Source organism: Formica exsecta, unplaced genomic scaffold (assembly GCF_003651465.1).
Source record: "Formica exsecta isolate Colony F162 unplaced genomic scaffold, ASM365146v1 scaffold295, whole genome shotgun sequence".
NCBI lineage: Eukaryota > Metazoa > Arthropoda > Insecta > Hymenoptera > Formicidae > Formica > Formica exsecta.
In genome coordinates, this window is record NW_021850207.1 from 504,695 (window position 1) to 518,417 (window position 13,723).

A 13,723-nucleotide genomic window follows, 5' to 3' on the forward strand; every position below is an offset into this window, starting at 1 on the left:
CACGTTCGATCGCAGCTAAACTGATTTTTTTTCCGAACAACGTATTCAATACTTAAAGCATAATATCTTTTGAGTTTTAATAAATATCAACTATTAACGCGCGTTTACGTAAGCATAAAAAAACGTCACAGAAAGAAAAAAGAAGCAAAATTTATCTGGAAAAGTATGTGCGCATTAAAACGACGTGTATTAAGAAAAAATTTCAAATCTTATAGACGATGCGCGGAACGCATGAAGCCATTTCTATTGTTGTTCAAATTGTGCGGAATGTTTGCCAATAAAATCACAGAGGGTCAATTGAAACGTTGTTCTAGGCCATTTTACATTATTTGCGTCTTCTGGATAAGCGTCTACGTTTCGTACACCTGCTTCTTGTTAAGTAATTTTCTGAGATTAGCCCATATTCAACTAAGAATGACGATAGACTTGATCAAACATATAATGGGGTATATAAGTCTTAGCGTCAACGTCATAGCTGCTTACTCTTCGCAAAATCACTTTGGCAAGGTGAGAGGAGGATAATAAAGCGAAAAAGCGGTACATCCTTTAAATTAGTTGCGTTCCCCCCATCCCCCGCGAGAGCTCTAACATTTTCTCTGATATAAATTTTCGCCGCAGCTTTTCGATCGACTGGATAGTTACGACCACGAAGCTGCACGAATAAAAAACGAAAGGAGGGACAATTTATGGATACCCAGAATTGCAATGCTTTTAGTTACCGCCATTAATCTGTTGCTTATGAGCGTGATAATGCACGAGAGATCGACGGATATCATATTGTTCGTGACGATTTCGGATATTTGCACGATATGCATGCATATTTACGGTACTTTTGAGAAATCTCTCCTGTTGTATCTGATACTGGTACGTTTCAAACATTTAAACGAGAAGATCGTGCCGAAGGTATCGTGGAATAGAAAACGACACGGACCAAATACGATCGAGATCTCGAATATGCAAATTATGCACTCGATGCTTTACGATGCTCAGCGAGCTTTTAGTGATATATACAGAAATCCTTTACTGCTATGGTTTGCGAATCTTATGATGCACGTTCTTGGAAATGTACATATCTTTCGACACAAGAAGCCATTGATATCTTGCGCCTTCGTCCTTCCCCCGTTTATGCAAATGTTGACTCTGTGCACAATTTGCCACTACACAGCGGAGGAGGTATACGAAAAATTAAATCTCTATTTCATCTATTATATGAAACTCATTGCATTTACATAAATAATTTTATTCTATTTATAAAATTTATTTTATGATATAAACAATTGCATATTTCAGGCAAATAAAATCGGTTGTATCATAAACGGAGGTATGACTGCGCTTGTAAATTCAGAACAGACAATGGTAATTGCGATTATCTAATAAAGAATAATCTTCTTTTTCGTATCCAATTGTAAATTATTTCATTTTAGAAAAAGATTGAAATCTTGACGTATTTTTTGAATACTCAAGTGTCTTTTGATGCGGCAGGATATTTTATAATTAATTTACCTTTATTTCAATCTGTAAGTACCTTTCTATTTTATACAAATTATTGTTACTCTCGTGCATGCAAAAGATAATTATAAAAGAAATTATTGCACTTCTGTTGTTTTTTAAAATAAATTTTTATTTCTAGATTATTGCAACAATAACTACTTACTTCATGATATTAGTATAATCTTTCTACTACAATATTTACACGTTTTCGTAAGACAAGCAAATAATTATGTAAGAAAAAAAAGATTAATAAAATTTAATAATAAATAATTATTTTTTAATAAAGAGAATTATTGAGTACACATCGTGATAAACATATAAATGCCTGCAACTTGATTAATTCGCAATATAATTAATGATGATTTCTATGTCACCGATAGTATGGAACAACGTAGGTTTATATACATATTTTTGTATGTCTACACGACCGTTACGTGATTCGATATGGAACGGAATCGTAACACGTATCTTCAGGTAAATACATGTTTCACTTTTATTAACTGATGTGTCGCAAATGGATTCACGACGCTATATGCATGATTTGACATTTATCGATGACGCGACTATGTCAGTTTTATCGCTATTTTAATCTCTATCTTCTGTCACACGTCAGCTGCATCGGAAAATATTCGTGTGCGTTAAAAAAAGCCGCAATTTAATAGCAATATGAAGACAGATAAAAATCGAAGACAATAATTTACATAGACCTCATTTATATAGAAGTCACATGGTATCTCTGATAATCGTTACGGTGTTATACGAATCGTCTAGCTTTGCACTGTGTAGTCGTTAAAAATAACTTATCAAAAGCTGTTCGTCAAGTTAGTCTATCGAGAATAGCGCTTCATTTTTTCGCCATGTCAAAAACGATATTAACGTTACAAACGCCTTTCCAAAACCTAAAGCTTATAACAATGATCAATAGAATAATGGGTTTACTTCCGTGCAAATTAGTAAATGGTCGATTGAAACCAAGCGCCTGGAACCGTTTTTATTGTGGATTATGGATATTAATTCATTGTGCGTACTCGGGTATGTTTTACTATGATATGTACATTGCATTTCTTGAAAAAGAAGCTAATAAAAAGATGCTAATTTTTGATATCGTGCGGTTTACTGTCTTTATCGCTTCGTTAATTCCTTATAATTGTGTGGCGGCCTTTCAGGACCAAGATTTTATCAAGGTAAATAATTGCAGAGTAATAAATACATATATTTATATAGTAAAATATAATATTAAAAATATGTATATATATATAAATATTCATCAAAAGTAATTAATTTGTAAAATTTAAAAAAAATAAATGAGATGTGCGTGTGCGAGGATTCAAATACATTGCTTATTACACCGCGTCCGGTAATTTTTTTCAGTTTTCCGACAAACTGGAAACGTATGATGACAAGGCAAGAGCATTAGGATATGAAAGGAAGGATAAGCACAAATTCATATGGTTATTTTTCGTATTAACAACGATCGATCTGATTAGAAAGACATATGACTCCATTGATGACAGCATACCGGAAGGAACGACGGCAATAGTAAAAACAATATTCGAGGGAGTCGTTCCATTTGTCATAGGCACTTATTGCGTCTTTATAACCGGCATATTTCTGGATTTGATAGGCCAACGTTTCCATCATCTGAACGAAACGATAATACCTCACGTTTCGCAGTTACCGATTACTGGATCGCCGGGCGAAATCACGGTTTACGACGTGCGCTATTTGCACGGTATGCTCCTCGATAGTGCGGATCAGATAAATAGGTTGTTCGGGATAGGTATCTTCTTTACCTCCCTATCTTTATTGCTAGAATTCGTCAAAAATATATATGTATTGGCAACAAAAGGCATAGATGACAATGAGATCATAACTATGTTGGACTTATTCTTTCAAGCCGTTTACCTGTACGGAATGTATCACTTTGTGGCTTACGAAGTAAATATAGAAAGCTTTGCTGTAAAATATTATTTTTTTTAAGATTATTTCTTTAAAATGTTTATTATAATTATTTGACATTTTCTTGAGAGCAGAATATTTCAATGCATCTAAATTGCTAAGAGAAAAAAATCTCGAGTACAATATTATTATTATTATTTCAGGCAAATCGCGTTGAAGATCGTGTATTAAAATATGGGCTATCCTTTCAAAACAAAAAATGCCGCATGGTAAACCTTAGGTTTTTTTCTCCCTTACTTCCTGCTCCGTAGCAAAATTATAAATTATTTAATAAAAGTAATTTGTTTCAGGACAAAATTGAGATAATGTTATATTTTTATCATAGGAGGTATACCTTCACAGCCGCAGAATTCTTCATATTAGATTTAACTATATTATTTTCGGTAAGATCAATCTATATTCCTCTTGTACCATTACTGAAATATAACTATAAATTTTTACTTGTGTTTCAGATGTTTTCTGCTATTATAACATTTATAACAATATTAGTATAAATCTCTTGTAATGAGCTAAAGATTCATCAAAAAAGATAATGTTTTCCAAAAAGAAGTTTTACATAGAAATATATCATAATACACAAATCATATTTCATAATTAATAAAACAATTCATAATAAATAAAACATTTCATAAATAATAAAATAATAAAACAGAGCTTAACTTTAATGAAAGAGGGCAGCAAGGATTCCGTTTATTATAAAACTTCAAATATAAAATCCAATAACAATAACATTATGTCCGATATATATTTACACACAACTCATATGCGTAACTAATTTACTCGTATGAATATACGAGAAGTAAAAGCAAACACATAAGAGATAATAGATAAAAATAAGACTGAATAAAAAAGCTCTTATTTCGTACTTTGCTATTTTTTTTCTATGTATATTTGGTTTTAAATTAAATAGCGAAGTAAACGATATCCATTAAATCTTTTGCACAATTGATGAAATCTATGTTTTCTTTTTTATTTTAAATGGTTTGATCAAATATATTAATGTATTAATTAATAAAAGCAAGAAAGTGCGTCAATGAGTACCCTCGCTTTACCACATCATATCCGTTTCCGGATTGGCACGCGCTAGAGGATTCAAACATAAGCTTTTTAGAACTTGTACAGCCTCCTCCCCGTCGTCTTTAGCATACAGAGTCGTCCGTTTGGCGCTTCCAAGTTTCATCGATTTCCTGCCAAAAGTATCTACCAGCGAACTTACTTTAATCCCGTGCCTCTTGGATCTCATCGTTTTCTTGAAGGAATTCTTCGAAGACAGTGATCCTTTCGTCGCGGTAAATGATGAGCGGCGACGCCTCCGCCTGGATCTCTCGCCAACGTTAACAGCATCCGGATAAACCATCGACTTGATTGCCGATCTTGTAACGTTGCGATCGTCTCTAGAATGTATCATCGCGCGATCCGGCTGCGGCGCTTTCCGTTTTTGAGTTCGACGTCGCACGTTTGGAACAGTGCGAGGACTCTTGTAAACAGACGTCACAGTCCTCGCAATCCGCAGAGGATCCAGAAGCTCATGATTGTGCCAGGAAGCTACGACGGGTAAGCCGCAGGCGTTGTGCATACCTACCAACGGCACACCGATGCTTCGATGTCCCCTTACCTCGAAGAGCGATCGATACCTAGGATTGGGGCCACGCAGACTATGTCGAGTATTCTGCTCGTACGCCGATATCTTTTGACCAACATGACCCTCCGCTACTTGCAACGCATCCGTGTCTTCCATCACTCTTCCATCTTTTGTACACGCCGTTATCATTACTGTATTTCCCGAAGATTCACGCGTACATCTCGAAGGCTGGCGATCGTAACTCGAGCTGAATCTCCTGCGTGAGCCCCTGTGAAAATATTCATCTATGTCGGATCCGTCCTGCGATCTCTGATCTTCCGTCTTACTAAAATATCGATTCTCTTCAGTGTTCTTGTTTGGATCAGCGCAGCAGCAGCCACGTGGATCGCGTTGACTGTTGCAAAAGTGGCAGAGTGATCTCTTGCGATTATTATTGGCTTCCATTTGCGCGGCGATGCATGTAATCTGCGACGCTGTTCGATGATGCAAGTTACTGGCTGTAGGAATTATTTTCTTCGACGCCATATAAACGCTCTTTTCAGGTTCGGAAACTAAAGTCTCGAATTGCGATTGAGGTGCCACGGATCGTCGCAATGTACCGATGTTATGCGCGATCGATGCTTGGTAATCTTTAATGGGGATGCTTCTGACTGTACCGCCACCTTGAGGTCTTTTAATCTTAATCAGCTTGTTATCGTTGCTATTTTTATTGACATTATCATTCACCATTTTTGAAGGCGGCGCGTTTTGTGAGAATCTCTTAAGATATTCCTGAGGACGATTATCGATTATAACGTCGACCGCCCGTTCCTCGTACGTTTGATCGCTCCGTAATAAATCCTCGGAGTACTTGGGAGGATTTTTCCATTCCTCGATTATACTCTTTTTATTCGATGCTAATACACTATATTTAGTATCATCGCATATAGTTTCTCGATTATTCGAGTCCTTAACGTCAACTGCTGTCCGTCCTTGACTGCCCTCCAGCCATCTTCATGATTTGGCACCAAACGTCGTCCCGGCCGTATGCATCCTGTTCTCGATACCTATACCTATAATCCATATAATTTACATGGTGAAAAAAAATATGCAATCAATAATAGAGATTATAAATGTATAAAGGCGTGTAAAATATAATCGTACGGATTTAAGATAAAGAAACTTTTCTTACTAAAATCGTGATCGCTCTCGGTGAATGGACTTAAAGTCTGCGTGGAGGTAAATGTCGACGCCTGCGACTTGCTTCTCCTGTTTCCTCGCGAGCAAGCGAGAAGTATGCTGAGGAGCGCTATGACTTCGACAAACATAACAGCTAATACAATAGCCAGCAGGATCAATGCTTGATCTTGCATCCACTTCTCGATATGTTCAAGACAACCCTGAATGTAGAACAAAGAAATTATGAAAAATACTGTTACAAAAATATGACTGCAAGAATGAAATATCAGGGCTACCCGCATTTAAATAAATTCGCTCACAAACCTTAGTCTTCCTTCATGAAGACCTTGCCAGACAAGACAAAAGCCAGTATACGATTCTCTAAAATTCGAGCACGAGAACATGCCGGCTTTATCACAAATTTTCTAACAAAGCGCGAAAAATTTATGTACAGAATACGATGCTGAAGTGAATCGATAGTTGTCGAAATAGAAATGAAAATTCTCTCAAATATTATTTCGCAGAAACATTCTCGCGTTCGCACAAGATACGCAATTTTATTTTTTTATTAAAATAAAATAACTTTTCAACTTTATATAAAATGGGAGTTGTATAAAAAATAGCAACGCAACGCGTCCTGCAAATCGTCTTTCTATCGGCAATATGTCGATATTCTATATTTAACGCATTTGTCCCCGTTTGATATATGCGGGTCTCCGCGTTTTATCTTTAATGAGAACCGAAAGTGCCGTCTCGCATGCGTTCGCACGGCGAAAGGAAAAAAGGGGAGCAATAACTTCCTGATTATCGCGCATACCACTGTGTGTCGGGCGTATTGATGTTCGGCAGGGTTCAGAGCCTGGCAGAGAGTGAGATTGGCAGGCTCAGGGTTGAGGAAAGAGTCCGTCTCATTGGCATTATTCAGGGTGCAACAACTGAGAGGTACTACTAATTCTCTTCGGCCGACTTCCTGCAGCCGCCACCACGACGTGCCGTAATTGCTGCTTCCGTTTATGCCGCAACAGGCAAACTGTAATCGTCACAATGATAGCAACGCGTATTTCTTTTTGTTACAATGGATACAATAGCCAATAGCTAATCATCCGAGTAACATAAATTTACGATGGAGATGTACAATAATATGCTGACACAATCACTTTTATTTATTTTATAATTTTGGCTATAAAATATATAAAACATAAGGAGTTGTGTAAAAAGAAACATTAAATATATAAATAAATAATCAAATAAATAAGTTTAATCTTTTTCTTACAATCTTAATTTTTATTATATTGATTTATTAAAAATATTTTATATACGAATTAATGTGTCGACAAATAAATTTTTTTGCAACATTTAAATAGTAATGACAACGAGATCTTTCAAATCTATATTTTTTATTTTTATATAAATTTAAAAAATGATATAAATTTTCTTACCGTCGTTTGTGCAAGATCGAGGGCTGCCGTGAATTGTTCGCGTCCAGGAACAGAGTAACTGCGTTGCAAAGCGCGTATCAGACGTGCCGGTCTTACATCGATCCCCAATATGTGAGGCCAAAAAACAGCGATAATACACACGGTACATTCACCGAGGAGCAGCAAGATTATCGTCACGAGATACTGGAAGGTGCAAAAGCGAAAGATCAATCTCAAACCACCTAGATTGAGATACCAATCTTGCATGCTACAATGTACGATTATATTCAGAGGAACGATATTCTTTCACTCATATATGTATAATATATCTGTTTAATTTATATTAATTTAATAACAATAATATATATTTTTCTACGTATATTTTTAATTCAATGTTCTCTGCCACTGGTGTATAAATAAAAATTGGAAACGCTAAGCAATTTTTACTTTTCAAAAAAAACAGCATCATCGCGTATTATTTATTCCCTCGACAAGCTAACTCACATTCGCTCGTCCATGAGCAAATAATTAGTGTTTTTACCCGGTGCTCGGACGCGCCCTCCTTTTATTTACGCGCGTGTCTGCATAAGAGCAGATCCGTTTCCGGGCAACGACGCGTGACTGATTCCAAAGTAGGAAATCTAGTTTTAGATAGGCTTGATGAATAATACACCGTAGTGAATTCACAACGAAATATTACAAATAAAATAGATTTTGATTGCGTGATTAACATATCTCGATTTTAATTCAAACGAATTTTTTCTTCATATAAATACGCGAAGACCGTTACAATTACAATTAATTCTATATATTTTATTGATTTACATCGTTAAAATTATCACTATAAAAAAACGATTATAGCAAATAACTATGTAGATTTTTGATACGTTGTAGAAATAAATTTTTGATGTTATATGCATTAAATATTGAATATTATCGAATAAAATAATAGAAAAATACAAAAACACTGGCGCGCTATATTTGCAAAGATACAAAATATTATTAAACACGTGTATAAAATTATTAAATTGTTAGATTTAAAAAATATTATATAGAGATCTTTCTCTCTTACGAAGATTGTGATGCAGCGATTGAAGAGACAAGCCGCCCAGCATCCGAAAAGCCCGGTGATGGCGATGAGAAATCCTAGTGCAACTATAGCAAAAGCCAGATAATAAAAGAGTGGTTGATCGGGATGAATGTCACCAGGTCCTAGTAGACGTGATAATAAAATCCGTTCATTATCGGCTAATAATAATCCACCTAATGACATCAATGCAAAACCTGAAATCTGAAGAAAAGAATGGGACCGGATTTTTATAAAAATTTTATTGATTGATGATAATTAATTTACAATAATCATTTTACACGAGATATATCGAACCAATTTGCGTCATGTTAGCTAATATATTATTTCATATGTGTATTTATTTACTCTTAAATGTAATTATTTTATTATCAATCAAGATTTATTAAAAACAGATATAAAATAAGATTCTATATTCGAGAAATAAATAATTGATGACTCACCAAGAAAATTATATTTGAACAGCAAACAAAGGCGCGCGATATAGCTAATCTTCCAGTTTCCATTGTTGTCCGGCGAGTTCGTTTTAATAAACAATTATTGATTTGCATTTTTTGGTCACATAAAATTTCCACGGTCACGCTCTGCGCACCGCATAAAAATTCGACTCGCACATTTGACAATTCGCTACGCGTTAAAATCCAGTCTTCTTCCGAAACGGACCTGATCGCGTATGTTCGCGGACTGAAAACCCCCTCGTATACGGCGGATAGACTTCGCCGTACAGTCTGCAGGCGCGCTTGCGTGCCCTCATGTGCGACCGACCAAACGGAAGCGGAAGGAAGTAGAAAGGTGTGGATGGAAGAAAAACGGAAGGGGAATGAAAAGTTTATATGCACGCGGTTGTTGGCCGATTCGTTTTGCGTACGATTTGAGTCAATAAAGGTTCACTTGATCAACAGGGGAACTTTCAATGGCAGATGTCCACTCCTTGTTCAGGTGTTGAATATACTTTCATATATTATTTTTATATATCGAAATTGAATTATTTTTTGTTCCTGTATTTATTATATTATTTTATAAACAAATATTACAAAATTATTAAATTTACAAATGTCTCCTACAATATTTCTCATTTGCGCGTATGACGGGATATATTATATGCATATTCTCTTTCATAATTAATTAAAAATATTTATTATTTAATAAAAACGTAATAATACTTTAATAAATTTCACTCTCTTAATGCCGGCGTTGATTATATAATAAATGATCATTCTCTGGATTATGTATTTATTATAGAAATTTTTCTATGATGTAAACAAAATTGCAGGTTGAAACCATATAGCGCGTAACAGGTCAAAAAAATATTTTATGCGCATTATTGTAAGTGTGCACGAAGCCTATCTCCTCTTGTCTACATTAATTCAGCCGCTACACCATGCATTTCCCCTTAAACGGAATAGGCACGGCTTACAAGCGTAAGTGAAAATTCAATTTGCTACGAGTACGAAAAGCAAAATCGTGAATATGTATATTTAATATTCAAAATAATAATAATAATAAATACATTTTCGAATATTTCCGAAACGCGGGAGTCTATTCAATTATATAATTATTTCTATAATTTTAACCGTGTTCTTTCAAAATCGAAGGAGTTTTAATTATTAACATCATTAATTAATTTTTTCACCTTTATGTAATTGCTCGGTGATAGATATACTGTCAGATTTTCGTTAAATGTTATACGAAAAATGACGATATCTTTTTGCAATTTTGGTTTTATATACATATGTAATATTTTATTGTTTCTCCGAAAGTGACAGTTTACTCAAAAATTTTCAATAAGCAATAATTATATTTTCAATTTCGTATTAAATTATCAAATTTCTAATTAATCATATTATATGTATGTAAGAAAAATTCCGCGTTATATTTTTTTATATATTTCCCTCCATTTATTTTACCAGAAAAAGAAATTGAAGGGAGGTGCAATCGAGAGCTGATTATTACGCAGAGTTTGATGATGTTTATCGGTTAAATCCTAATTAAAAAACTAACATATAATGAAGATTTAAAAACCGGAAATAAGTTGGCGCTGGAAGTTCATATTTTTTAATAATTTATAGCTCAAACGATTGCTCCTTAATTGCTTCGCATTGCTCCATTATTACGCTGATGTTTATCGGTTAAATCCTAATTAAAAAACTAACATATAATGAAGATTTAAAAACCGGAAATAAGTTGGCGCTGGAAGCGCTGGAATTTTAATAATTTATAGCTCAAACGATTGCTCCTTAATTGCTTCGCATTGCTCCATCATTATTTTCATAATTTATTGCATTTTTCATCGAAAATTAACAAATTAATCATTTCCCTAGCGACGCCGTTGTCACCTATCGGCCGCCTATCGAAACTATATGGCTCAGAAGCCAACAGCGAGAATATTCAAACATAATATAACATAAAACGATTGCTCCTTAATTGCTTCGCATTGCTCCATCATTATTTTCATGATTTATTGCATTTTTCATCGAAAATTAACAAATTAATAATTTCCCTAGCGACACCGTTGTCACCTATCGGCCGCCTATCGGAACTATATAGCTCAGAAGCCAACGGCGAGAATTTTCAAACATAATATAACATAAAACGATTGCTCCTTAATTGCTTCGCATTGCTCCATCATTATTTTCATGATTTATTGCATTTTTCATCGAAAATTAACAAATTAATAATTTCCCTAGCGACACCGTTGTCACCTATCGGCCGCCTATCGGAACTATATAGCTCAGAAGCCAACGGCGAGAATTTTCAAACATAATATAACATAAAACGATTGCTCCTTAATTGCTTCGCATTGCTCCATCATTATTTTCATGATTTATTGCATTTTTCATCGAAAATTAACAAATTAATAATTTCCCTAGCGACACCGTTGTCACCTATCGGCCGCCTATCGGAACTATATAGCTCAGAAGCCAACGGCGAGAATTTTCAAACATAATATAACATAAAACGATTGCTCCTTAATTGCTTCGCATTGCTCCATCATTATTTTCATGATTTATTGCATTTTTCATCGAAAATTAACAAATTAATAATTTCCCTAGCGACACCGTTGTCACCTATCGGCCGCCTATCGGAACTATATAGCTCAGAAGCCAACGGCGAGAATTTTCAAACATAATATAACATAAAACGATTGCTCCTTAATTGCTTCGCATTGCTCCATCATTATTTTCATGATTTATTGCATTTTTCATCGAAAATTAACAAATTAATAATTTCCCTAGCGACACCGTTGTCACCTATCGGCCGCCTATCGGAACTATATAGCTCAGAAGCCAACGGCGAGAATTTTCAAACATAATATAACATAAAACGATTGCTCCTTAATTGCTTCGCATTGCTCCATCATTATTTTCATGATTTATTGCATTTTTCATCGAAAATTAACAAATTAATAATTTCCCTAGCGACACCGTTGTCACCTATCGGCCGCCTATCGGAACTATATAGCTCAGAAGCCAACGGCGAGAATTTTCAAACATAATATAACATAAAACGATTGCTCCTTAATTGCTTCGCATTGCTCCATCATTATTTTCATGATTTATTGCATTTTTCATCGAAAATTAACAAATTAATAATTTCCCTAGCGACACCGTTGTCACCTATCGGCCGCCTATCGGAACTATATAGCTCAGAAGCCAACGGCGAGAATTTTCAAACATAATATAACATAAAACGATTGCTCCTTAATTGCTTCGCATTGCTCCATCATTATTTTCATGATTTATTGCATTTTTCATCGAAAATTAACAAATTAATAATTTCCCTAGCGACACCGTTGTCACCTATCGGCCGCCTATCGGAACTATATAGCTCAGAAGCCAACGGCGAGAATTTTCAAACATAATATAACATAAAACGATTGCTCCTTAATTGCTTCGCATTGCTCCATCATTATTTTCATGATTTATTGCATTTTTCATCGAAAATTAACAAATTAATAATTTCCCTAGCGACACCGTTGTCACCTATCGGCCGCCTATCGGAACTATATAGCTCAGAAGCCAACGGCGAGAATTTTCAAACATAATATAACATAAAACGATTGCTCCTTAATTGCTTCGCATTGCTCCATCATTATTTTCATGATTTATTGCATTTTTCATCGAAAATTAACAAATTAATAATTTCCCTAGCGACACCGTTGTCACCTATCGGCCGCCTATCGGAACTATATAGCTCAGAAGCCAACGGCGAGAATTTTCAAACATAATATAACATAAAACGATTGCTCCTTAATTGCTTCGCATTGCTCCATCATTATTTTCATGATTTATTGCATTTTTCATCGAAAATTAACAAATTAATAATTTCCCTAGCGACACCGTTGTCACCTATCGGCCGCCTATCGGAACTATATAGCTCAGAAGCCAACGGCGAGAATTTTCAAACATAATATAACATAAAACGATTGCTCCTTAATTGCTTCGCATTGCTCCATCATTATTTTCATGATTTATTGCATTTTTCATCGAAAATTAACAAATTAATAATTTCCCTAGCGACACCGTTGTCACCTATCGGCCGCCTATCGGAACTATATAGCTCAGAAGCCAACGGCGAGAATTTTCAAACATAATATAACATAAAACGATTGCTCCTTAATTGCTTCGCATTGCTCCATCATTATTTTCATGATTTATTGCATTTTTCATCGAAAATTAACAAATTAATAATTTCCCTAGCGACACCGTTGTCACCTATCGGCCGCCTATCGGAACTATATAGCTCAGAAGCCAACGGCGAGAATTTTCAAACATAATATAACATAAAACGATTGCTCCTTAATTGCTTCGCATTGCTCCATCATTATTTTCATGATTTATTGCATTTTTCATCGAAAATTAACAAATTAATAATTTCCCTAGCGACACCGTTGTCACCTATCGGCCGCCTATCGGAACTATATAGCTCAGAAGCCAACGGCGAGAATTTTCAAACATAATATAACATAAAACGATTGCTCCTTAATTGCTTCGCATTGCTCCATCATTATTTTCATGATTTATTGCA

The 13,723-nt window shown here is 35.0% G+C and overlaps 2 protein-coding genes across 2 annotated transcripts; one reads left to right on the forward strand and one right to left on the reverse strand.

The window, feature by feature from the left end:
- Window positions 1-2,348: 2,348 nt before the first annotated feature.
- LOC115237411 lies at window positions 2,349-3,944 on the forward strand. Its single transcript, XM_029810420.1, has 3 exons — window positions 2,349-2,675; window positions 2,863-3,429; window positions 3,903-3,944. The coding sequence occupies exons 1-3, from the start codon at window positions 2,349-2,351 to the stop codon at window positions 3,942-3,944; spliced, it is 936 nt and encodes a 311-aa protein (XP_029666280.1).
- Window positions 3,945-4,115: 171 nt separating this feature from the next.
- Window positions 4,116-9,279, reverse strand: LOC115237435. The gene is made up of 6 exons (XM_029810463.1): window positions 9,139-9,279; window positions 8,681-8,899; window positions 7,630-7,812; window positions 7,008-7,220; window positions 6,205-6,411; window positions 4,116-6,016 (listed from the first exon to the last, which is right to left on the reverse strand). Exons 1-6 carry the CDS (start codon window positions 9,244-9,246, stop codon window positions 4,499-4,501), a joined length of 2,448 nt encoding a protein of 815 aa, XP_029666323.1. The 5' UTR covers window positions 9,247-9,279; the 3' UTR covers window positions 4,116-4,498.
- Between the last annotated feature and the right edge of the window lie 4,444 nt (window positions 9,280-13,723).